We start from the raw sequence: 26,868 nt of genomic DNA, 5'->3' as shown, positions 1-26,868 counted from the left end.
TGAGTCTGATTCTGTTTTATTTTTTTATTTATTTTGTTCTTTAAATTCCTGTATAAGTAAGATTCCTGTATAAGTATTTGTCTCTCTCTGATTTATTTCACTTAGCATAATACCATTTAAGTCTATCAGTGTTGTCGCAAATGGCAAGATTTTTTTTTCCCACCCCCAATGGCTGAGTAATATTCCATTGTATATAGGAACCACAACTTCTTTATCCTGTTGTCTATCGATGGGCACTTAGGTTGCTTTCATATCCTGGCTATTGTAAATAGCGCTGCAGTGAACATAGGGATACATTTATCTTTTAGAATTAATGTTTTGGATTTCTTTGGATAAATACCCAGAAATATATTGCTGGGTCATAAGGTAGTTCTATTTTTAACTTTTTGAGTCCCCTCCAAACTTTTCCAGAGTGGGTGTACCAATTTGCAATCCCACCAACAGTATATGAGGATTCCCTTTTCTCTGCATCCTCCCTAACACTTGTTGATTTTTGGTTTATTTATGATAGCCATTCTGACAGGTATGAGGTAATATTGTGGTTTTAATTTGCATTTCCCTAATGATTAGTGATGTTGAGCATCTTTCCATAGGTCTACTGGACATCTGTGTGTACTTTTTGGAGAAATGTCTGTTCAGATCCTCTGTCCATTCTTCAATTGGAGTGTTTGTTTTTTGAGGTGTATGAGTTCTTTATAAATTTTGGATATTAACCCCTCATCAGATGTATCATTGGCAAATATCTTCTCCTATTCGGTAGGTTGTCTTTTCATTTTGTTCATGGTTTTCTGCACAAAACCTTTTTAGTTTGATGTAGTTACATTTGTTTATTTATTTTTTTGTTTCCTTTGCCTGAGGAGATGTGTCAGAAAAAATATTAAGAAGAACAGTTCTTAATATTTTCTTAAGGGTTTACTGCCTGTGTTTTCTTCTGTTTTATAGTTTTAGGACTTATGTTTAAGTCTATTCCATTTTGAGTTTATTCTTATATATGGTGTAAGAAGGTGGTCCAGTTTCATTGTTTTGCATGTATCTGTGCAGTTTTCCCAACACCATTCCAGTGAATACTTCATTGTATATTCTTGCCTCCTTTGTCATAGATTAAATTACCGTATAGTATGGATTTATTTCTGGGCTCTCTATTCTGTTCCATTGATCTATGTGTCTGTTTTTATGCCAGTACCATGCTGTTTTGATTACTCTGGCCTTATAGTATAGTTTGATATTAGGTAGCGTGATACCTCCAACTTTGTTCTTTCTCCCTGTTGCCATGACAATTTGGGATCTTTTATGATTCCATAAATATTTTAGAATTATTCGTTGTAGTTATCTGAAAAATGTCATTAGTATTTCAATAGGGATTGCATTGAATCTATAGATTGCTTTGGGTAGTATGGCCATTTTAGCTATGTTAATTCTTCCTATCCATGAGCACGGTACATACTTCCATTTATTTGTATTTTCTTCAGTTTCTTTCTTTAATATCTTAAAATTTTCCAAGTACAGGTCTTTTAACTCCTTGGTTAAATTTATTCCTGGGTATTTTATTTTTCTTTGATGTACTTGTAAATGGTATTGTTTTCTTAATTTCCTTTTCCAGTAGTTTGTTATTGGTGTATAAAATGCAATCGATTTCTGAATATTAATTTAATATCCAGCTATTTTACTGAATTCATTTATCAGTTCTGGTAGTTTTTTGGTGGAGTCTTTGAGGTTCTCTGTATATAGTATTATGTTAGCGCAAATAATGACAGTTTTACTTCTTCTTTTCCAGTTTGGATGCCTTTTATTTCTTTTTCTTGTCTGATTGCTGTGACTGAGACTTCCAATACTATGTTGAATAAAAGTGGTGAAAATAGACATCCTTATCTTTTTCCTGATCTTGAGGAAAACGCTTTTAACTTTTCTCCGTTGAGTATGATGTTAGCTGTGGGTTTGTCATGTATAGCTTTTATTATATTGAGATATGTTCCCTCTTTTCCCATTTTGCTTAGAGTTTTTATTATAAATGGATGCTGGATTTTGTCAATGATATTTTTTCTACATCTGTTGATATGATCATAAGATTTTTGTACTTCATTTTGTTTACGTGGTTTATCACATTAATTGATTTGCAGATATTGAACCAATCTTGCATCCCTGTAATAAATCCCACTTGATCATGATGTGTGATCTTTTTAATGTATTGCTGAATTCGATTTGCAAATATATTTTTGAGGATTTGGGGGGGCAGTTTTCATTAATACCCAATGGCAATCCTATAATTATCTCTCAGATGGCATATACCATATCACCATGTCTAAAAATTTTCTGCTTCAAAATTCCAGCAATTGCTACTTGGTGGTACTCACGGGCTTTTGCCATAAGCTCCAGGCTGTATAAGTGCAAAATCATATCTGAATGTGGATCCTAGGGCCCCAGACCATTGACTGAGCCACTATTTTTTTGCAGTTCAGACATCGTATGATGTTTTCAGGCTCCCATTCAAATATGGTCCTATTTTGGGTACTTTTATGGTTAGGAGCTAGCGATATTTCCAGATGTGGGATATGTATTCTCCAAATCTGAGCAATCAGACCAGGTTCTGAACTGTTTGCTTTGTTCCAGGGATACGCAAGGACAGCAGTTTACTTTACCTGTGGAATACCACAGATGGCCTCTGCCCAAGTTAGTCCTAAGAATTTTACTGTTTGGTTGGGCTCTTGAATATTTGCTGGGTTTATCTGCCAGCCTCTGTTAGCCATGCATGTCACCACTGCATTTAATTCAGCTCTAGTTTTCTCCTCAGTTTCTATTATGATATCAATGTAGAGTATACTCAGGACCAGCATTAAGTACAAATCCTTCCTAACCAGATTATAACAGTATGCTGGTGAATACAAATAACTCTGTGGCAACACAGTAGATGTAAATTGGGATCCTTTCCATGTGAAAGCAAACCACACTTAATTCTTTTGAGGTAGGTATTGAGGAAAAAGCGAGATCGATGACTGAATACCAGTCTCCTGTGGTTTGTATTTTTTTGCACTATCAAAACCATCTCAGGGATTGGTGATATTGTGGGTGGTACTATTTTATTCAAACCTTGATAATTTACTGTTAGTCTCCATGAGCTATCCATCTTTTTCACAGGCCACTCAGGGTTGTTTTATAGAACATTTGTTAGTACTTCTAACCTGTCATTAATTAAGGTGGTAATTTCTTTTTGTCTACCAAGTATTCTATGTTGTTTTAAATTAACAATACTAGGTAGGGAATATGTTTCCCAGTCAGACATAATAACCATCTCAATAATACATTTAGGTAAGGGGGACACAGCCAGTTCACATAAAGTCTGTCTAAACATTCCAGTTCTCAGCCAAACTTTTATCTTCATCTCATCAGCCATCACATTCTTACATCCTCCCAGTCTAATTGTCACCCTTTTCAGGACCTCACCATCAGGTTTTGGAATCACAGAGCATTGGGCTCCCATGCCAAGGAGCCCTGGAAAAACTCTCTGGCCATTTTTTTCCACACATGTGCATATGGCCTTGGGGTCCTTAGTCAGGGGTTAGGCCAAGAGACTCTGGCTCCTTTATCAATTCTTATCCTGATTAATCAGTCATAATATCACCCCCGGTGATTGAGGGTCAGACTTCTCATTGCCATCTTGGCCTTCTGGCTTTTAAAATTCCTCCAAACTATAACACACAGAACAGATTTGTTTAGGTCCCTTCAGTGTTGGAGAACCCTTAAGGAGAAGCTGAGACAGCAAATCTGATATGACGTCTCAGACTTCCTTGGTTTTGCAGCAGTGAGGTTACATGGGGCTTATGTAGATCGCAACATTTTTCACGATGTTAATAAGAGAGGCACATCCAGTGGATGAACCTGCCAGTTGTAATAAAGCCAATCCAGAATGCCTTGCTTATGCAGCGTATCAGTCACTTCATCTGGGGCATTTAAAGGAGGGTCAGGATAATTCTCCTTCATGGTATCAACAAATAATGGCTTATTTCCAGTCTACTAGGCTGGCTGCCCGCTTAGGAGCAAGCCACTGTGTGTTTGCGTCATGTCAAACCATTTGTGATTTGTCAGTAGTAAGCTCTGGGTCCAGCATCAATTCAAACATACTCCTCCATTTTACAGTGTTCATAACCAAAGAGCATGCTTACAACTGATTTTAGTTACGTTATTCAGGAAGCTGGCACTATTAACCCACAGAATGAGATAGCTCCCTCACTTTATACCTCCTGGTTTCAGGTGCAGTATTTTCTTGGTTTTGCCCCCACTTCTTGTCACCTGGACTGCCTTCTTGGTGACAAAAGGTCATAGAAGTGCTGTCTGTTGTTCCAGGACAATTTTTTCATTTGGTAGTGGCCATGAGGCTACTGGTGGCCATAGCTCAGATTGCCCCAAATCCATGGTCGTTACAGTGCCAGGGTCTGTCCCAACCCTGTCCTTTACTTTCATTTTAGTTAACATGGCTAACAATAACCAAGGGGTTGTCCGTATAGCCTGTTTCTCATTATTTTATATCCTTTATGTATTCAGTGAGCCAACTTCTTGGGAGTTAGATCCATTATTTCTAAATTTCATTGGTAACTTACCTCCAGCAGTGATCACAGTGCAGCTGCTGTCTATACCATGGATGGCTCGTTAGCCATCACAAAGCTTTGTCCTTCTTGCTCCTTCGTCCTTTTCCCAAACAGTGCTTTTATCATAATTTAGGGAGTCACAGTTGTTCCAGTGAATCCCGTTTGACACTTCTCACTTCTGTGTTGGGGTCTCTACGACCACCTTTAGGCTTGATGATTTGCTAGGACTCCCAGCACTCAGAAGTAGTTATACTCATGGTAATCGTTTATTATGGGATATAGAGTAAAATCAAAAAAGGGAAAAAGCACATGGGAGTAAAATCTGGAGGAAACCAGGTGCAGGCTTCCAAGCATCCCTCAGGTGCTTAATCTCTCCAGCAGTGATGTGACAATATGTACAAAGTGCTGCCAACCAGGGAAGATTCCTCAGTTCTGAGTGTACAGGATTTTTACTGAAGGTCAGGTGAGTAGGCATACAGTATCTATCTGCATGACTGATCTCAGTTACTAAAGCTCCATTCCCCGCCCCCCCCCAGAGGGAAAGCAGATGTTCCCCACAAATCACATTGTTAGTATAAACTGTTTGGACAGACACACAGCCAGTGTGATGCAAGGCCTCGGACATACAACACTGTTATCATACAGAAGATTCCAAGGGCTCAATTCCCAGGCATGAGAACCAGCCTTTCTTGAGCATGTGTAGGATTTGAGCAACCCAGACTTGTACATCTTATTAACCCTTTTATGTATACCTTGTAATTTTTTGTTGAAGGCCAGGCATGCTGATTAGGGCTTGGGTAAGGTAAGTAGATCCATAATATGAGGATTCATGTTAATTTGTTTAGAGTTGGGCTGTAGCAGTTGTTATAGCTAGAGGTGCCAGAGGCTTCAGATTTCCCCAGGGTCCTTATTTTTGTCTTCCTTCTTGACTTTGGGCTTCTCTAAGTGTTCTTCCTCAGAGAATGTCTGTTATTATGCTGGAGCCTGTTGGTGTGGTGGTAAGGAATGTTGGGGGTGGGGGGTATTCTATAATCTTCCCATTAAGTTTTAATCCTTCAGCCAGCTTGTGTCTTGGGGCTATTTTCTCCCCTCCATCTCCCTCTCCCTTCCCTGTTCCCTGCCTGCAGCATTCCTAACCTATTTTCTTGAAGCTCTGACCTCTTTTGACTATGTTTCTTCCCTCCCCCGCCCCCCAGCTTAGACAGGGAGCCTGGAGAGGGCAGGGCTAGAGTGGGAAGAATTCAAAGCTGAGATAAGACTCTACAAAGTCCACTTTCCCAAGAGTTGGCCTTTGTTATGGAGAAGTCTTTATCTGTAAACCTGTTTCAGTTCCTGATGGTAAGGCCCACAAAAGTGTGGGAACCCCTTTGATACTGTGGCCCCCAGAAGTTTCTCACTCTCATGCTAGTCCATACTGTCTCCAGCAGTTCATCAGCGTTACCATTGAAATGTGCCTACTAGTTTATGGATCCAGTGGCTTCTGCTCCAGGTAACAAACCTTGGCTGTGTCTCTCTCCATATTTAGGGGTGATGGTTTGCCCTGCCATCTTAGTTCTCTGATAGGTCCAAGGAAGGTTGTTGGTTTCCAGTTTGTTCAGTTTTTTCTTTTCTTAAATTTTTAAAATTTATTTTTCAATTATAATTGACATATAATATATTAGTTTCAGGTGTACAACATAGTGATTAGACTTTTATATACTTTATGAGTGGTCACCCCAATAATGACTTCCAAGATCTTTAAATGTTTGTGCTAAAGCTAGAAGTTTCTCAGATCCCTTTTTTAAGTGACAGTGCCTGAGAACTGGTCCCTACAGAGTCACAGATGGTTTTGACAAAAGGATTCTGGAAGGAGGGGAGAGGCCAGAACATCCCAGAGATCAGTTGAAAACAGGAGTTGGTCACTTTATAGTGTACTATTGGAGGAGAAATGTGGAAGAAGTAAAGTGCCAGAAGCTGAGGGAATCAGCCCCAAATTGAGGACTTCCTCCTCAGACATGTATAAAGCCAGATCTCTTGTTCTCTTTGTAAAGAGATGTCAGCTGGGCCCACAGGAGGGATGTGTGTTCTGTCATTGGTCTCTGGCCACAGGCGACTGTGTGAATGTGCAGGGATGGAGGTGTTGGCCAAAAGGAGAAGATAGATCTTCATACATCCTGGGAGAGACAAATGCTCCAGTATCCGTGGCACCATCCTCAGACGCTTGGGTGACAATTCTTCTCTTTTGTATGTGCGTTTGGGTTTTGTTGTTGCTATGTGCTCACCTCTGGCTCAGTTACCAAATTCATGGGACTAAGAAACAGCACTTTGTGCTTTTTGGGGCTTTTCTTAAAGCCGAATTCTAAATAAGAACTTGTACATTGAAATGACATCCCAAATGACTGATAAAGGAGTCAAATAATGCAGCCTGGAAGTGTGGGGTAGTAATACTGACCAGTAGGAATAGAAGAAGGGAGAGAGCCAGGCAGATGAGTTCTCCTCTTTGTTTTCTTTGGTCTGGACTTGGGTGAACTCTTTTTCTTTTTGCTTGCCTGGGGAGGGCCCACGTGCAGAGCAAACACCTCCTGGGCAAACACTTATGTCATTGGTAAGCACCATGTAAAACATTGGGGAGCCATTTGGCCTTGAATTGCTTCCAAGTCTTTTCTTCTTTTTCCTGAAGCTTCATTCTTGTCACTGTGGATCTGTACTTCCTAAGAGAAGTGTCAGCATTCCACTATTTACTGCAGGCTCTGTTTCCTGGAGGACCTAGGCTGAGACACATACTAACATACAGAAATTACATTTGTATTTACCTGTATTTACCTGTATTGAGATAACACTTAAAGTTATAAGCATATTCTCCATTTTAATTATTCCTCTTTATCATGATTATAACTGACTGCAAAGTATTTTGTTATATGAATATACTAACTTTTTTAAAAAGCCAATCTCCTATTGTTGGGCATTTGTTTTCTTTTTCTTTTTTCTTTTTCTTCTTTTTTTTTTTTTTTTTTTTTTTTTTTTTTTTTTGCAAATGCTGTAGTGTTTGTCGTGGCACATTTATTTTTTTGTATACACCTTTGCTGATTTCTGTAGGATAAATTTTTAAAAGTGAAATTCCTGTTATATTTTCTTACATATATTATTAGATATTGCCAATTAGCCTTCCAGGAAGTTTACAGTTTACATTCCCAACAGCAATGTGTTTTTGCCAATATTGTGTGTGCTTTTAAAATCTTTGTCAATTTTGTAGCTAATAAGTGATCTAGCTTTAATTTACATTATCTTTTCTTAAATGAGGTTGAATCTCTAAACATATTTACTAGCTGTCTGAATTTTGTGTGTATCTGAATTGCTGTTCCTATTCTTTACCAATTTTTTCTTATTCTAATCAAAATGTTCTTTTTCTTATTGCTATATGTCTTGTCTTTCCTCCTCCATGTTCTTCCTTTCAGTGGACCATGTCTTAGGCCTACTCATAAACCAGATTAAAGCAGAAAGTCTTGCGGAAGAGATTTCCTCAGTAGTTGAGCCACCACAATGCAGACTCACTTAGTTCTACAAATATTTATTCAGCATTTTCTTTTTTGCCAGGCACTTTCTAGACACTTGGGATATAGCAATGAACAACAAAAAAAAGATACATATGGAGCTTGTATTTTGTGTGTTGGGGTGTGTGAGCTTGGGGAAACAGTGCAAAAACAGACAAGTGTGTCAGATGGTGAGGAATGCGATAGAGGAAAGTAAGTTGGGGAAGGACAGGAGATTCCTGGTAGGCTGCATTTTTAGGTAAGCCATTTGGGCCAAGAGCTGAGGGAGGGAGGAGCCATGTGGAGGTCTTAGAAAGGCACACTAGGTGGAAGAAATGCCCCGCATGGCTCCTAGAGAAGGGCAGTGCTGGCTAAATTTGAGAAACAGATGGAAGTGTGGCCTGTATGCGGGGTGTGAGGGTGGTGATGCTGGTGGGAAGAAGGTGAGGGGTAGCCAGGGCCAGGGAAGGGAATGTAAGGCACCAAATCTGAACTGCTTTAGAAATAAAAGGAATGTGGATTGCAGAAATATCTTCTGATAAAGGAGCAAGCACTTCCCAACTCTGGTAGCCCACGTCAGACTTAGTGAAATAGAGAAGAAAGAGGAGGTACATTATGTTCATAATACATAAATACAGTGTTTTGAATAATGGGTTCATAATCTTTTGACAGTAATGAAGACGATACTTGTCTAGAATTTGAGAAAACTTGTTTTCAGAAGTTTGGACTTCTGCCTCATCATTCTACATCTGAGGTTGTTAAATTAGTGATTTCTACCTTTAGGCAAAAGGCCATTCCCCAAGGAGCAATCTAATGCCAGAGGTTTCAAAGAGAGCAAAACAGAATATCTCTTTACTTCTTTGAGTTAGTAAAACTCATGCTATCTATCTTTGAAGCTACATCTCAGTATAAGAACATATTTCCCTGATTCTCAAAAGATGTTTGTTCATTCAGTAAGTAGTTTGTTCATCTATCAAATATTTATTGATTACCTGATATACAACACACAGTAGTGGGCACTGGGGATGTAAAGATGAACAGAACTGACACAGGGCCACTTCTCACTGATTGTTTAGACTTGTGGGAGTGGGGCAGAGTTCTCCAAATAATCCTACAAATAAGTATTAATTATAAACTGTGATAAGTGCCATGATATGTAAATACTAGGTGTCATGAGAGTGTGGATCGGGGGAACCTGGACTCATCTGGGGTGTCAGGAAAGCTTCCCTGAGGAAGTGGAGTTGAGCTAAAGAGTGTTAATAAGGTGAAATGGATGGGACGAGCATTCCAGGAAGCAGGAGCAGCATGTGCAGAGGCCCTGAGAGAAAAAACAGAACAGGGTAACTCTCAGGTGTTGTTATATAATGTTAGGGAAAAGTATCATAGTCTTGGTGTATGTTACACGCTGTTGAGTCATCTCCGACTTCTGGCGGCCCTGCGAATGAACGATGCCCACAATGTCCTGTCGTCAGCAGCCCTGCTCAGCTCTTGTAAACTCATGCCTATGGCTTCTTTTATGAAGCCAGTTCATCTCATATTTGGTCTGCCACTTTTCCCACTTCCTTCTGTTTTTCCTGGCATTGTTGTTGTCTTTTCCAAAGATCCTTGCCTTCTCATGGTGTGCCTGAATTTACACATAGTTAAATACACTTTGGATCATAAACAATTACCGTTTAAGCATCTGGAGAGTCACCTATGTGGAACAGTCTACCTTAGTATAATACAGATGGCCCCCGACTTATGGTGGTTCGACTTAATGATTTTTCGACTTTGTGATGGTGGGGAAGTGATATGCATTCAGTAGAAACCATACTTTTTGAATTTTGATCTTTTCTTGGGCTAGCAATATACAGTATGGTGCTTTCTGGTGATGCTGGACAACACAAGTGCGTCATAGCTTTTGGTCAGCCCGCGATCATGAGGGTGAACAACCAACACTCTACAGTGTATTCATTGTGTTCAGTGATTTGCCCAGCTATGGGTTAATGTAAGTGTTCTGAACACATTTTAAGGTAGGCTAGGCTAAGCTATGATATTCAGTATTAAATTTATTTTCAATTTATAATATTTTCAACTTATCTAACCCTACCTTAAGTTGAGGAGCATCTGTAGATAACTAAATGTTATTTTTATTGTCTGCTTTTCTAGTGTTTGGTCTTTAGTTGTGATGCATTCACAGAAATTACCTAAGCAAAGATTTCTTTTGTAGGGAAGTAGTGTGTTTAATTGGACAACAGGTGTACCTGGGAGGGAATGCCAGCAGAGCGCTGTGTTGGAGAACTCAGAAGTCGGATTCTCTTTGGCCCTTGACGGGGCGGGCAGAGAGGAGCTGGGAATGGCATAACATGTTACAGTTGGAGCCAGCAGCAGCCAGGAGGGGATGACCGAATGAAAATAGAAAATTCAGAACCCTCAGAAAGCATTACAGACTGTTATGGTAATTGAAATTAGAAACATTGTGTGTATTTTTAATATTCTGTTAGGAAAAATACTGTAACCACATTAATGTTTAATGCATGGACAGTAATAGCTGAATGGCTCTCCATGGCCCTGTTAGTTCTAGTCTTGTCTAGAAGAAAGAATTGGGTTCTATTTTGGGTCTGTATTTGGGAACTGGATCCTCCTATGAAATGAGACTCCGAGGGCTGAGTTGCCTTTTCTATATGTACATGGACATTTAGTAGAAGAAAAATGGTTTTCTCTGTGTTATTCCCCCTCCCTCTTGTATTATGTTCTGTGCAATTTTCAGGGGTTATACACAGTTCAGTAATTACAAATTCTTTTACCAGTTTTCTCTCTAGATTTTCATAGAATCAGCTATAGACTTTCTTTAGGGTTGGTCTGTTATGGACAGGAAAAGGGAGTGGAATACATATTAGTCTTTTTTTCATTTTTAGCATTCATTCGAGCAGACTACAACTGAGATTTTAGTTTGCTTATGGATTAAAGTTATCCTTATCACTAGGTAGATTTATTTGGACAGTGGCATATGGGGAGGGCCACGGGGGGCAGGAAGATGTATTTTGTCACTAATATTGTTTAGATTTGTCAATGCATGTTGACAATAAAAACCAGAATTTTGTTGTTTTAAAACTATCTAGACTAATGCTGTCCAGTAGAATTTCCTGTGATGTTGGAAGTCTTCTCCTTTTGCACTGTCCAGTATGTTAGCCACTTGCCACTTACAACTATTGAGCACTTTAAGTGTGGCTAGTGTGATTGTGGAACTTTAATTTTATTAAGTTTAAATTTATTTTTTAATTTATTTTTTTATTTTTTATTATGGTGACATTGGTTAATGAAATCCAGTAAGTTTCAGGTGTACGATTCAACAGTAAGTCATATATATTTTGCATTGTATGTTCACTGCCCATAGTTGGATTTCTTTCTGTTACGACATATTTGACCCCTTTACCACATCTACCTCCCTTCTCCCCTCTAATCTCTGGTAAGTTTAAATTTAAATAACCTCACATGGCTAGTGGTCTCCATATGGGACAGTGCAGGGCTAGACAGTGCCCCACATTGTTGCCTGTACCTGGGGTGGATTACGCCCATCCACCCGTGGGCCCCAACGCTTGGAGAATCTCACATCTGATAGAATATTTTGGTGTCAGAGTGGTGAATAGAGGCAGATAGAAGAGATTGTGCCCCTGTCAAAAATTACCACCTTGCTGCTTATAACTTATGGTGCCATGATGAATGAGTAAAAGATTATGCTTTTATTGAGTGCTTACTGTATACCAAAGATGTGTAAACCATACCCAAACTATGCTCTTCTTCACAGTTTATTCTTCAGTTAGTATACATATTGGCCAATACAAGAGCTGGATGGAGATTTCTCTCTTATGTGCAATTAAATGTTAACATGAAAGCGATGGCAAGAACTTAGATGTTTAATTATTGGTTGATTTGTTTGTCAGTGATAGAGTGAATAAATTGGTTTCTAACCTCTTACAGGAAAGTCTGTGGCACATGGCATGTTGGTGTTTTTATCAGCCATAAACTCTCTGTATCTTTGCTTCCTCTGACCAATTCTCAGTGAGAATGCCTTTCATTTGGGGCATTTGGGGCAGACTTGTGGAAGAAGAGGCCATCTCCCTTGCCTTTATCACAGTCAGCTGGTTTCACCAGGGCTAGAACAAGCACCTACTGGTGGAGAGGGTCCTTAGGGAAGAGGACAGATACTCTGTCAGCCATTGAGGTCAGTAGCTCACAGCAGCATGCTGGAGGCAGGATTGGCCAGGTTGGAGTCAGGAGGAGCCTCACTGCTTGCCCAGAAGACAGGGCTGTGGCTCCAAACCTGGACTCTTAGCAATTGGCACTGTTGGCCTAGAAGTTATGTTTACTTTTATAAAACCAACCTGACAGCCTTCTTGCCAAGCAGGATAGAGCTGCACATGAATTAACCAACACTCTTTCTTCTGAAAATGACCTACACATTGAACTCTTTTAATGTGATATATGCTGCTTGTGCATTTGAACAGTTTCTGGAAACATTCATCTTTTCTGCTTTTAATTGGCACTTGAGTAACCATGACTCAAATTTTTTAATAACTGGTGCATTTAGTAACAAAATTATTCTTTGCTTGTCTTTTGACATTTTTGTGGTGGTTGGTGGTGGGTAGGAAGGGAGGGGGCATCTGTTCTCATGATTCACTTATATCAATGAAGAAAAGTGGTCAGTGAATGACATTGTTTTCCACCAGGTTATGTTTTAATTCAAAACTTGCATCTTCAGCATGAATCATGCTTATTTGATTAATTTAGTTTCTCTTCTTGCTCCTGTGCTAAACACCTTGAAAATAGCAACCTTAACATCACCATATATTCAGTGCCGGTGTGGTCCTCACGCAGGGGCAGACTTGTGCAGGAGTAATGCCTAGCAGGGATCTGAAACATGTCAGTGAAAGGCATGGTCTTGTGTTAGAAATTAGGATAGCTTAGACTTACGCTGACCAATAGGGTAGTCATCAACCACAGGCACCTATGGAAGTATAAATTCATGAAAATTAAACAAAATTAAATGTTTTTCTTAGTCCCACTTAGCCATATTTCAGGTGCTGAGGAGCCATGTGTATCTAGTTGGTACCAGACAGTGCTGACATGGGACATTTCCATCATGTGGAAAGTTCTGTTGGACAGTGCTGTGGTAGGCATTTTTAGAATGAGCTTTATTTATCCAGTCAGCAGATATTGCTGAATATCTTCTCTCTTTTAGGCCCCGTTCTGACCACAGGGACACTGTGAGGAATAAAGGCAAGGCCTGGCACTCACGGAGCCAGCGTCTTGGTGAGGAACAAGGTGCAAGAAGCTCACCCAGAAATTTCCATGTAATAAATATCAGCACTTTTGTATCTGCCACTCCCGGGGAACACAGAGATGAAGCTGGGGATACTGTCTCTCTCATCTCAATGGGGAAAAAAGATAATTAAGCAGTGTGTTTTACAGAAGAGGAGAATGGTTAGTACAAAGAAATTTAGGCTAATGCTTGTGTTGTGGTTAGTCCTTTACCCTCTCTGAGCCTCATTTTCTTCCTTTTAAGTAGTGAGGTTTTAGTATCTGTCTTACAGAGCAGTGGTAAGGGTTCAAAAAAAAAAACATTTGTAACTCATTGTTTAGCACTCAGCATTAAATAGAGACTATTACTACTATAGCCTTTTCTGTAATAAAAATGATTTAGGAGCTTAAAGAGAACGTCAGCTGGAGGAGTGGGGAGTAGAGGCCTTTTCTGGGAATAGGAGCAGCAGGGTCAGGTGCTGCTGGCCTCTCACTGTCTATGAGAAATGGCTGCCCTGCCCAGTAAGGACATCCCTCAGCAAAACCCCTGTTTCAGTAGGACACTACAGACTCTTATTCTGACCATGTTTTTACGTATGTTGTTTTGATATTTATACCCAGTCTCTGTTGTCCTCTGTATAAAGAGCACATCTCTACTCATGAGTCTTTCTTAGAGTTTTCCAGGAGTGAGAGGGATGTGGGCATCACTTCCTGTCCGGCGCACTTCCCCACCACTCAGAACTGTGTGTCTTTGAGCAAGTCACGTCACTTGTGTCGAGAACAGTCTCATCGTGGGTGAAAATGGGGATGACAGGGTCTTGCCAAGATGAGGAAAGATGATGCTTGCGGTTTTCCATGTCTGTCCCCAGGTCTTGTTGGGTCTTCTCGCCCCTTCAGGTCACGCTGACCCCAGGTGCCCATTCTAAATTTGGGGGGCCTGTAGAAGTAATTGAAATACACATTAGCAGGGAAATTCACTGGAGTGAATAACATGCTCTAGCACGCTAGAGAAGCGTTACTGTGCCCTTCGTTGAACTATACTTTTTTTTACTGCTTTCCATTAAAAATTAAAACTAGAGAAAGTATAGTTTAATATAAAACAGGCATGACACCCTTCATTTGGGTGCCATTAGTTATCTCCCTGTTTTAAATTCCCTGTTTCCCACTTCCCAGACTGGGCAGTTGTTGAGTCCAGAATGACTTGGGGAAGTTGGCAAATTGAGCAAGTGGTGTAGGACAAAGATCTGACTCTGAGGCAGGCTGGAAGAACCAAACTGGAGTACGTACTGCAACTCAAAGAGACAGCGATCTACTGCAGGTCAGACGGAACTCTTCAGTGGCCTGCGGGCACTGGTAGCCAGGAGCAGGACAGTCTTAGATGTCTCTGTGGCAGTACCTGAGGCAGGGATACTAAAAGGGAAGGGTACCTGTCACAAGGGATGGTGATCTGAATGCAGAGCTACCACTAGTTCTGTTGGAGTAGAAATCACGTCTGGCATAAGCAAAAAAGGGAATCATCTATAAAAATTTTAAAAAGAATTGGCAAACTAATGTCCTTTTAGCACACGCCTTTGCCATATTCCTAAGGTTTTCCTCCCTGTCAGTTGTGCTTCTTGTCCTAGAGACCAATCTTCTCAGAGCCCTCTGACTTGGCCCCAGCTTGGACTAGCCCTGGGGGCTTGCTGCTGCCCAGCGTTAATCTAGAGTCCTCCTTTCACTGTATTCCTGGGCTAGGCTGCTTTCTGGACTCCCTCCCTGTCTCCATCATTCTTGGGTTTCTTTTTCATTTGTGCTGAAGTCCATCTTGAAGAAATTTTTCTCTAAGAAGAATGTTTAGAAAGTAAACTTTCTGGCTTTTTTTGAAATCTGAAATGTCTGTTATCTTTACACTTGATTGGTAGTATGGATAAATACAGAGTTCTAGCTTCTTGGTTCTGTATCTGGTATTTCTGGGATGACATTTGCTGATCACATTCTCATCTCTTGGTTGGTTAGTAGCCTTTCTTTTTTCTTTCTGGATTCTGTAGAGACCTTTCTCTTTGGTGTCCTGAAATTTTATGAAGATGTATCTAATTTTCATCCCATTTCATCCCATAGTCTCAGATTTCTTAAATCTATATTCTCTTGTCTTCCTTTAGTTTTCTTCTTCCATTATTATTTTTTGTTTGTTTTTATTTGCTTATTTTTTAGGATTATGATGTTGTCTTGATGCTTTCTGAAGACACTAATTGGAACTTTTTCATGTCTGTTTTAATTTGCTGAATTATCTCTTTGCTTAGAGTCAGTTATTCTATTTATTCTGCTTGATACTTCTCTTTTGAGCTGTGGATATTCCCTGAAATATCTGGATGTCTTTGGTTGTCTGTCTATAGTTTAGAATGCTGGCTGGAGCAGGTAGTTGGTGGGTAGTTAGTTTTACAGGTGGGTCATTTTGGTCTTCATTAGGCCTCTCCCTAAACAGAAGGACAGCTGGGCACTCAGCTGATGTGCATATGTGGACAAGAACCTCAGAAAAACCATGCAGGAGCCCTGACTCAGGTTTTGAAAGGCTAAGTGCAAGGGGTAGATAAAAGGGCACTTAACCAAGGGCAAATATGAGAGAGTAGCCTAGTTTCATAAACCGAGGCCTACAGAAATTCTGAGAATGGTGTTTTTGTTGTTGTTGCTCTTGTTGTCTGTTTGTGTTTGTTTTTTAAAGCTATTCTTAGAGCAGTGGTTCTCATCAATACCCTGAGGACATTTGGCATTGTCTGGAGACATTTTTGGTTGTCACAACTGGGAAATGGTGAAATGCTTTTGGCTTCTAGTGGATAGAGGTCTGGGATGCTACTAAACATTTAAAAATACACAGGACAGCCCTCACAATGAAGAATTATCCAGCTCCAAATATCAGTAGCGCTGAGGCTGAGAAACCACTGTAGAGGAAGATGATCAAGGACATAGATCTCTTTCTAGGGTGGTCAGTGCAGGGCGAAGGATGTCGGGAAGCATGTCTAGAAGGATGCCAGTTCCTGCTTTGCTCATCCACTCTGCTAAGGGAATGGACTTAGTTAAGTAAATAAGTTTCCCTTCACGAGAACTTATTGTCTAGACCTGTGTTGTCCAGTACAGTGGTCACTAGCCACAGTGGCTATTTAAATTAACTAAAATTAACTGTAATTAAAAATTTCATTGAGTTGCACTAGCCACATTTCTAGTGTTTGGCAGCCACTTGTGGATACTGTATTAGACAGTACACAGACAGAACATTTCTATCATCACAGATAATTCTGTTGAACAGAGTTGGTCTAGACAAGTATTGGTGGTATTTTAAGGAATTTGAAGACAAGAAGGGCTGCTATTTTATCAACAAATTAAAGTTTGTATATCAGGATAAAGGGAGTTTAAAATAAATTACAAATTGGCCTAAATTCTGAATTTTAACGGATTAATTAGAGTTTATCACTATCCTCGCACATAGGTATACATCCATGACACACCCCCCCCCGACACAGAACTCTACTCGCACACCCACAGCAGCCCCTGCCCCCACCCTGTACCCTTTCCTCACAGTTGGTTCATAGTTAATATATGAAGAGGGATGAAATTCAAGTAGGTATAAGTGAGAGCAGCTTTAGATATTGTTCAAGAAGTTCTCCAAGAAGGTCCAGGTTAATAATGTTCCATGTCGAATCTGAGGGTGATGTTGAGATTGGATTCCCAGTCTCATTTGAGTCTGTGATGTCCTATTGGATTGGATGTTCTCCTGGGGGCCCGATGTCACATTCAAGTGTCTTTTACTAGGTTGTGGGCACTTGTGAAGTAGTGCTGGCCCTCTAGAACAGGTCATCAGATGCATTCAGGTTCTAGTAGAATGTAAGATTCGAAGTCAGAGTTAGCACCCCAGACAAAGGAAGTGAACTCAAGGCCTTGTCGAATCACCAGTCACTAATCAATGATATTGGAAGAAATTAACATTCACCAGTAATAATACATTTATTCTGCAAGTGCTTTAACTAGGGAATTCTCATGAGAATGAGTGAGCCAGGACTGTGATAGCTTGTAGTGAAAGGTGAGAATTCCAGTGTCTTCCCCAAAGGATCCAGTGAATCTCATCACTTTCATAACATGATAATGAGCTGAAACACAGATGTCTCAATGGAAAGGAAGAGGTGAATGGAAGTGATTTAACTTAGTCGTGGTTGCTATGTGTTAGGAGATCTGCTTTTTGTAAGAATGACTGAATTGAAGGCAAGGGAACTTGATAAGCCCCCACCTTCCTTCACTTGTATAGAGAGGCATACATTTGCCACAGGTATACTTTTCCTTCCTGGGGAAGACAGTGACACTGAGCTCCTTTATAGATTTTTAAAAGACCTTAAAAGAATAGAGAGTGAAGATGTTAGAGACAAAATGCCAAAGGACAAAAGCATTATTGAAATCTTAAATATGTTCTAAAAATGGAAGAGTTTGTTTCTGTAGCCCAATGTTTTCTGAGTTCATTTGTTTGTTATAAGCTTGTGTCCTGGTGTTTGAGCCTGTGTCCTGCTCATTTGCTGGTTTTGAGCCATTTGAACCCTTCTGCATAGTTTTCTCCTGACTCATGGTGGAACCATGAGTGATCAAGCCTTTAGCTGAGACTACTGGAAAAGGGGACTTGCTTAATGTGTATGGTTTTCTTCAGTTCTTTTTTTCTAGAGGATGAAAGCTAAGTGAGCTGCTATCAGCAGTTGTGGTTTGATGTTAGAGATTTAACAGCTTTTGATTCTGAGTGGGGAAATAACAGGATCATTACCAGAGAGTTTGGAACTTTTTCTCTATGTCAGGGGCAACACCGGGCAATTGCGCTTGTAGAGGCAGCTGTTGCCAGCCACACCCTGTGTTCATGGGAACAAGTGGATTTGCCTGTCCACACTGAGGTTTATCTGAGGGCATTGTGCTTCTGTACACGTGGAAGGATCTCTTTATAAAGAGCATCATTGCAACTGGAAGGCAAAGTAATTGAAAGATAAAATCTCTTTGCTCCTACTTTAGATTTTCTCCTTGTGGTAATGTCTTTTGGAATAGAATCTTCTCTCTTTGATTTCCAGTCAAGCAGGTATCTGGTCTAGTGAGTGGGGTTGCTCCTGGATTTGGGCAGTTTGGGTGTCACGGTTGACTTTGGAAAAGGAAAAGCAGTATGAGACCTTCATTATAGGCAGAGGACCCACTGTCTTTAAAAAACTGAGATTTGATGCCTGCCTTGACAATGATGTAGGGAGTTACCTTCAAGGAGCTAGATTAACAGCTAATCTCAGGAAAAATAACACAGAAAACGACCTTTTATTTTTATTCTCTTAGGCAGATCAAGTGGAGTGCATTTATAGGCAGAAAAACATTTTGTGTGAATTATACCCAAGGAAGCAGTGACTCAGTGATCTGTAATTAGCCCTGTCCTGGTGTTTAAGCCTCTGAAAGGAAGAGCTCCTTTCATAATTGAGTTCTTTGTAATCTCTTTAGTGGTACATTTACATATTTTAATTGAATGTTTTAGTATTTATCAGGTGAAGCATTTTTGAGTGTTGGTGTTATACCCATCAGTTGCGCGGCATGGAGAGCCAGCTACTGAAGGGGTCCAAACAGCAGCACGAGCCCAGGCCCAAGGGTAGTATGGGTAGAAAGTACCTGCTTGCGCACAGCCTCTTGCACATTTTGTTGTTTCTGTGTGGTTTGCTGTATTTCACCTGATGTTCATCACCTCTAAGCAGTTACTATCTTCACTGGAGAGATGCAGAGTTCAGATGACTTCAGTCTTCTTAGCTCCCTCAGACATGATCAGGATTTTAGTTATTTTCATAATGAGAGTTTTGTTGGATAAAACACATGGTAATTCATTATGGTAAACCAGAGACCTGCTTGGTCTCAGCTCAGCTTCTTCAGCTGAAACAATCTCTTTAGCTGTTTAAAACCACACATAGTTGTTATCTAAGTAAAATGCCTCTGAATGCATTAGAAGAGATTATTTCTTGAATACTCTCTGTCCGGGACTAATTTCGCTTGCTCTCTCATATGCATCTGGTCTTACCAAATATACCAGGTTGTGGTGGTCAGTGTCTTGGGGACATGACAGCTCCTTTGGCCAAAGGGTACTGTGCAGTCTAATGGCACCAGGACTGTAGACAGAGCCCTGGTTGCCTGAAAGGGTAAATGGCTATCTTCAAGGTAAACTGGTGGCCCTCTCTGTTCCAAGAAGGCCTCTGTAAGGCATCATGTGTTAGTCCTGTTGGAGACTGATCCATTGCTGAGATTGGATCTTAGAGCTGGCTCTTTTCTCTCTGGATAGGTAGACTTTGCCCCAGCACGATAGAATGTCCCCATGGGCCGTAGGCCCAGGCTTAAGCACCAGCACCTGACCCACTGGACCATAGGCCTCCCAGACAGAGGTCTTGTGAGTGTGTCTGTGTGTGGATTGTGATACAAGGGACACCTTTACAGACCCAGCCATTTAGCTCTTAACATGAGTGGGCAGGGGTTGGGGGCTTGTGGCACAGTGAGGATGGTCAGGAGCTTAGGGAAGGTGGGACAGTCCCAATTGAGATGTGCTGTAGGTATAAAGTACACACTAGATTTTGAGGAGTTAGTATAAAAAGAAGGTAAAATATCTCATTAATAATTTTTTTATTATATAATGTAATATATTTTTAAAGTTAGTTCACTTGTTTTTACTTTCTTAATGTGCCTACTAGAAAATTTAAAATTACATATTTGTCTCTTATTTGTGGCTTGTGTTATATTTCTGTTGCACAGCACCGATTTAAGGCCATCAGGGTTAGTCTGGTGAACAGAGTGGCGTTGGCTGGTCTCTAGAGCTCAACAAAATAGAATTTTTCTTAAGGACTCTTAACAAGAAAGTTACAGTAAAAGCATGGAAGTAGTGTGTGTGTGTGTGTGTGTGTGTTTGTGTGTGTACACCTATAAATTGTCCAGGATTTGAGATTAAAATGACTAAAAAATCTTAATCGTAAACTCTGAACTTTCTTCTATTTATATATCTTTCTCTACATCTCGTTATGGGAAAACCATATGAGAAATAATTGATGTAGTAAAGTGTTTTGATCTCGAGAGAGCAAGAAAGTACATTTACTGTTGAAATAAACTTTGTTTAAATAAAAATGTTTTTATATACAGGGAGGCGATTTTGCTCATGACTGGTTTGTTGGTTACTCATTTTAAAGAGTGCAATGTGTGGTTCAGGATTTTTCCTCAAGTGCAATTATTTATTCATTTAAAAAAGGTTTCTTTCAGACTCCTCTTTGTTCTGATAATTTTATGCTATTGTTAGGGTAAATAGGGTGTATCCATTGCAACCTAGAGGGAAAAAGATCAGAGAGAACAAGGTTTTTCGTAGTAATGGTTGAATTATAATTTTTGAAAAGTTAAAACCTAAATCTTATACAAGTGTATATTGAGCAGGTATCAAAGATTAATTAACTGACTAATGAGAAAGCCACTCAGATGGCAGTGGGATCAGGGAGGCTATGAGAGACTGATGGAACTGAGTAGTCAGGTACAGAATGTTAGAATAAGATTGCTGAGGTATATATAAATTGGTTAATGGCTATCAAACAGTAATTGTTGGGATTTCTCTCTGTTTCTACAGAACTCATTTGCAGGTTCTCAGTCTTCAGTGTGTAACTCTCCAGGGTCTGGGCCCTAATCAATAGTAAAGTAAACTGTAAGTTGAACAACTTACATTCCCGAGAATCAGGTTGGGCTTGCTAGACTGTGTTCCAGGACAACATTGAAACAGTGCCCGGATGTCTTTTGGCCCCATTTCCAAGTTCTGGGTAATTTTCCCCAATAGAACAGGCTCATTCGATCTTTTCCAGTGTTAGTGATTCCCTGGAGCCTTTCCTGCTCTTGGAGGAAAGGGACTTTTGGATAATTTAGGATTACGAGGCCACCCACTCCTCATAGGCCAGACCGCTAGGAAACTTAAGTGGGGAGGGTGGATCGTTTAGTTAGAGCAGTGCTTCTCTGTCTCTGGGGAAGGGACAGGTTCTTTTGTAGTTGTTTTTGTTATTTTTTTTGTTTGTTTTTAATGTCCAGTCTATTGGAGATCAATACAATAAAAATGCACAGCAATATGTACTTACCTCCTCAGACCTGCCCAAACAGTTTGGGGCAGGCAGGGGTCTGTTATTCTTACTTTGAGCAGCATTGGCTTAGAGAGTCACCTGTTCTCTCCTCTCACTTGCTCCAGTGGTGGCACTAGAAGTGGCTGTGGAATATTTAGCCCCACACCTTTTGTGGTCTCCAGCAGTCCTGTAAGGTGCTCAAAATACATGCATAAGTCAAAGTGATGGGTTTGCAGTGCAAATACACCTTCAAGACAAGGGTTCTCCCCCTTCCCCCACTACTCCCCTTAGCTGAATTGCTACTGCAAAGCCCCTTCTATATGGAAATTCTGGAGCCATCCTGCTTGGTATCTCTAGGAAAAAAGTGCTTTCTGTTACATCACTGGTTCAGAGTCTTCACACCCTTTGAAGGGGAGACTTAGCAATGTGCAGAGTATGTTATTCCTTAGCCTTGGCTTCGTTATAGAATAAGACACTTTGAAAATAAATGTACACAATAAATAAAATTCCCATATGCTCAAGGTATTTTTGGACTTTTGGAAGAGGCTGGCTTTCCTTTCAAAGGGCATCCTCATACCTTCCTCAATCATTACATAAATATGGACTCATATTTAAAAGTTACTTAAAAACACATCAAAGAAACACCACTTCCCCCTGCCCTGCCCACTATCCTGAAAGTTTAGAATAACATATTCCTTCCTAGACAGTTTCCACTTCCTTTAGCCTCATGTTCCAGGGAACTTCTGTAAGTTATGTGACCTCACTTTGCTGTTGGCGTTTGATCCCTACTCAGATCTGTGGGACAAATTTTTCTCCTGGAGCCAGCTTGTGCCTGTTCCTGTCCAGACGTGATGGAACTAGGGACACTGTCAGGGAGAGCACAGCACCTCCAACATTCTCTCTGTCCAATTAGAGCAACTGTACCTGTGTTCTTTGATAGCACTGGTTTTTTGTACTTGATGGTCAAACAGACCTTCCTCTGTCCTTTGGCTGTTGTGTTTCTCTGCTAGGGGAAGAGCTCACATCTCCTTGGAAATGGACTATATCAGATCTGTGGAGGTCTGGGTGCAGCATTTATTTTTTACCTTCACAACTCTGCAGTGTGTGTAATGCTCACCTAGCTTTCTGCTTGCCTGAGGTCTGTTGTGCATGGAAAGAAATACTGTTTTAAGGTTTTGAAGACTGATTTCAGTTTTATTTTGGGGAATTTGATCAGGCAGGGTGAATACCATTCACTTAGGGACCATGTGTACTACAGATATATTAATTGGATAAACTTGGGGACCTGAATATCAGAGACTAAAACTTACAAACCGAGAGTCCACACATGTTTGGCCATTTCACTATTTACAGTTTTTTTTATTTATACCTGAAAAAACTTTTGTCATTTTAAAAAGATCATGTTTCCAGCTTTTCTCTCCAAATGCAGGAATCTGGCAACCCTGGGCCTACATAAAATAGCCTGGTGGTAGCAGTTGTCACCTCTGATTCTCATACTTGGCCTCTTCGCATGTGGCTGCAACTTTCTGATCTCTCTGGTTTTGAGTCCTCTCATTTCAGATGCCCTTGTTGGTAAGTGTGGGGCTGCTAATTAGTGGCTAACTCTTCTTTGAGGATGGGTCTGTTTCCAGAGCCATGTAAGGTGGGAATTGGATGTGGTCCAAATTACGCTGGAAAATTCCACAAGAAGCCCATGATTTTGTATAGCAGCACTCACAGTAAGGGCCATATTTATGTAAATCTATGTGGTGCGTCCCAGTGTGTGTGGTGAAATCCATAAAGGGCAACTCTTGTGGGCCACCATTTCTCTTCTTTTTCCTTGTTATCCTCATGTTTAGATAAACAAGGTTGTCATTCTCACTCTCCCATGGTCATTTTTTCCTCCGGGACCCCCTATCTCTTCTTCTGATTGTTCCTGGAAGATGTTAAAGGAGGCGTACCACCTGTCTACCCGGCCCCTGAAGGCTCAGGTCGTAGCTGTACCTGGCCCGTGAAGGTTCCATCTACTGGCTTCCCCAGATGATTGGGCAACATCCCCTTCTGATTTCCTTCCCTCTGCCACCATCACCTGTGGGTAGAATATCCAAGCCTATGGGAATTGTCATTTCTTTCTTTTTTTTTTTTTTCCTGAGTGCCAGGTAGTTAAATTCTTGTACATTAAATATACCTATAGTGCGATTTATAATACTGGGTACAGACTTGGTATAAAAAAAAATCCTGGATGTTTCCCTCGGGAACCTTACAATTGAACAAAGAGAATGGAAGCATCGGTAAAGACTTAATAAGCAACCTTACACACCAGGAGACAGGGCTAGAGAGGGGTGGGATGTGTTCATTTGTGAATATTAGTGAGTGAGTTTATTTTTAATGTCTGGGAAACCCTCTAGAAAATGGGCAACCAGGAAACTTTCGGCCATCATCCTAAATTCTTTTTTGATTCTAAATCACTTATTCTGCTCGTATTTGAGGATATGATCACTTTTTGAAAGTACGGTGTGCTCACTTCTATTATGAATAGGGCAACCCTATAATATATTGTCCAAACTTGGGGGCCCTTCTGAGAGTATAGGGGATAGCAGTTGCAAATTTTGATTGTCCTGGGCAAACCACATCTTATGGTCACCATAATTATGAAGTTCAGTTTGAGTCATTCATCCTAAAATCAGCAATTTTAATAGAACTGAAAGATTAGGTGCCATGTTTTATACTCTCTCTATAATAGACATAATAAAAAATAATAATAGAATAGAAATAATTATTATTATAGAAATGTATTAGAGGAATAATATAATAGAAACAATAATAAAAAATTTTCTATTAAAACTATGAAAATTTAGTTTTATAAAATAAATCTATACCAAGATTCTTTCACAAAAAATAGAGCTTTTGACAAAATAAAAAATGTCATTATGCTTTCACATTCTTATTAAAATATTCTGAGGAATTTTTTTTATGGACAGTTTGAAGATAATGACTGTTTATTTTGTTAAGAATTCACATACAAAATAAGCTACTTGTTTGAAATTACCTCAAAGAGTTGTAAATCTCACTTGAATCTTTAATAATCAGTTTATTTTTGTAAGATTGACATTTCTAATAAAATAATATCTTACAACACAGAATTTTATTCAATAAGATAAGCTTATAAAACATAAAAGGGAAAGCCAGCACCTCAATTATTTTAATTGTTTCATACTTAGAAATAATCCATACCTAAGATTTGCCCATTTCTTAGAATACTGTAGAGCAAGATTCACTCACTGCACTACTCAAACAATAGCCCTTAAACAGCGGTGGCTGACAGTGGCAAACATTGCAGATGCAATTGTACGTGGACTCGCCTTCTACCTCTAGATGGCAGTGCCACTGGAGCCATGTGCCTTCCTGTGTTGAGTCAGTTGAGAGTTTTCTCTGTATTCTCTCCTTTGGCCATTTGTACATAAAGAAGTTTGGGCAGATTTTAAACAGTTTGGGTACTGAATATTTTTGTATTCCTATAAATATTCTTGAGCTTTTAGCTAAGTTACTTAGAATCAGTTTGATTCTTTCGGGTCTTGCTTTTATGATTTACTGAGTCCAGAGCATTATTGTTCAATCTAGGGCTAATTGTTCCCTTTCTGAGCACCCTACCCACTGCCCCATCGATTATAAGATTCTCCAGTCTGGCTGGTGGGAACAGGCATTATTCCCAGACATGTGTGAGTCCTTTTGAGTAGTGGCTCTTTCCTTCCTTGAGTACTTTCCTCACTTACAGGTGCTGTGTACTGCTCCCTCCCCTCCAGGACTCTGCCCTGAGCACTTTAGCTGCCGTGGCCACCAGGACTCCCAGTTCCATCTTCTCTACTCAGGGAGTCCTCCAGGCTCTGCCTTAGTTCCCCCCCGTTTGTACCTTGGCCTGGAAGCTCTCAAGGTGGTCAACCGAGGTTGCCAGAGGCTCACTTTGTTTGTTTCCTGTCTCAGGGACCACTGGCCTTTGTTGCCTTCTGTCTAGTAAACTGTTATTTCTTATGTTTCTTTTTCTTTTTTTTGATTCAGATGGGAGGGTAAATCTGGTTCCTATTGCTCCATTTTGGACAGAAGCAGGATAAGTCTCAGGATAGTTTTGTTTTTTTTTAGGTATTGATTTAGTTTAATTTTTTTCCCTATGAGCTGTCCTCTCTCTAGATCAAAGGTGGTATCTGGGTTGCCTTGAAGCCCTTCCTTCTCTGTGTTCCTTACTTAGGTCCAGACTTTATGAACCAGCTCAAGTCCAACCTCTTCCACAAATCTTTTTTCACTGACTCCTGTGTGCATGGGGCTTTCCTTTTTAAAGTTCTTAGAAACATTAGCAGTCAATGGTGTGCTGTCTTGCAGGTTTTCATCTTTGTTTTACGATGACTAAGTCTTGCCTTTCCAAACTTCTTAAGTCAGGGGTCCTTGTTTAGATTTTTTCATGCCCTTCATAGTGATTAGCACAGGAATAAGCCCATAAAACATCAGCAAATACTTGCCTTTGTGTGGCCAAAGGGTACAGAGGGGATGCCATTTTGAGAAATAGTGTGTGTGTGTGTGTGTGTGTGTGTGTGTGTATTATTGTGTGTGTGTGTGTGTGTTTGAGATGGAATAAGAATGAAGTAGTGACTTTCACTCCAGGGTTAGATGTCAACAAGACTGCCCTTGCTGCTGTAGCAGTCTCCCTCAGTCTGTGTTTCAGATGGCCTTTTATTTACCATGAGATTGTTGGCTCACAAGTCGGCATAGAACTTGACATTAGATACCACATGAAAATTAAACCTTAACAATTAAGGCAAATACCATAAAGTTAGGTCATTTTCTTCTCATAGACTTTTTAATAAAGCAGCCATGCATTCACTGCATCTGCATAGGTCACCAATGGAAATAAAATCCCTAATTGCACACGCATTCGAGATTTGAAAACCTATTGGTACATATCTGCTCTGGCTCTCTGTCTTAGTGTAAAGCGGTCAGGGTCTTACAGTGACTCACATGGAACCTGTTTTACCAGTGGCTGTGCTGATGCTAGAGTCTTTTCTTTCTTCAGTCCATCTGAAGCCTTTCGCATATAGACCTCCCTCTTCGCCATACCACATAAGGTACTAATTTCAGCAGAGGGGTCTGGCAAAGCTCTGGTGGTTTAACTGTCACTAGATCTCCCTGTAATGGGATTACCACTTTAATGTGTTCTCTTTCCCTCCCCTATCCCAGGATTTCCATTTCCCCAGCATTCCTTCTATTCTGTGTCCTTGGCTGGAAAGGGCTGCTGGAGAGCTGCTGTCAGGGCTTGCTGCAGCCTTTGCTTCCCCTCCGGTGCCCTCCTGCCGAGGCTGGCCCACTGGGCATCCTTTGCAGAGGTCACTCTTTGAAAGATTCCTTTTGTGTTCTTCCAAATGTTCTTTCTTCCTA

At 40.3% G+C, this 26,868-nt stretch overlaps 1 protein-coding gene across 3 annotated transcripts in view; it reads left to right on the top strand.

Annotated features, from left to right (window-relative positions):
* Positions 1-26,868, top strand: part of DTD1 (D-aminoacyl-tRNA deacylase 1) — a 144,228-nt gene that overhangs the window by 70,984 nt on the left and 46,376 nt on the right. For 2 of the 3 annotated variants that reach the window (XM_039874399.1, XM_039874398.1), the window contains exon 6: positions 13,311-13,690. The exons of the other annotated variant lie outside the window; for it this stretch is intronic. In XM_039874399.1, the coding sequence (XP_039730333.1) occupies positions 13,311-13,524 (214 nt within the window). In that variant the 3' untranslated portion in view covers positions 13,525-13,690. Of the gene's footprint in view, positions 1-13,310; positions 13,691-26,868 lie in introns of those variants that run through there. 3 annotated transcript variants of the gene reach the window in all.

The sequence above is a fragment of the Pteropus medius genome, unplaced genomic scaffold (assembly GCF_902729225.1).
Source record: "Pteropus medius unplaced genomic scaffold, Ma_sr-lr_union100, whole genome shotgun sequence".
Taxonomy (NCBI): Eukaryota; Metazoa; Chordata; class Mammalia; order Chiroptera; family Pteropodidae; genus Pteropus; species Pteropus medius.
The sequence above is the reverse complement of the archived record's forward strand: the minus strand, read 5'-3'. Positions and strand labels throughout refer to the sequence as shown.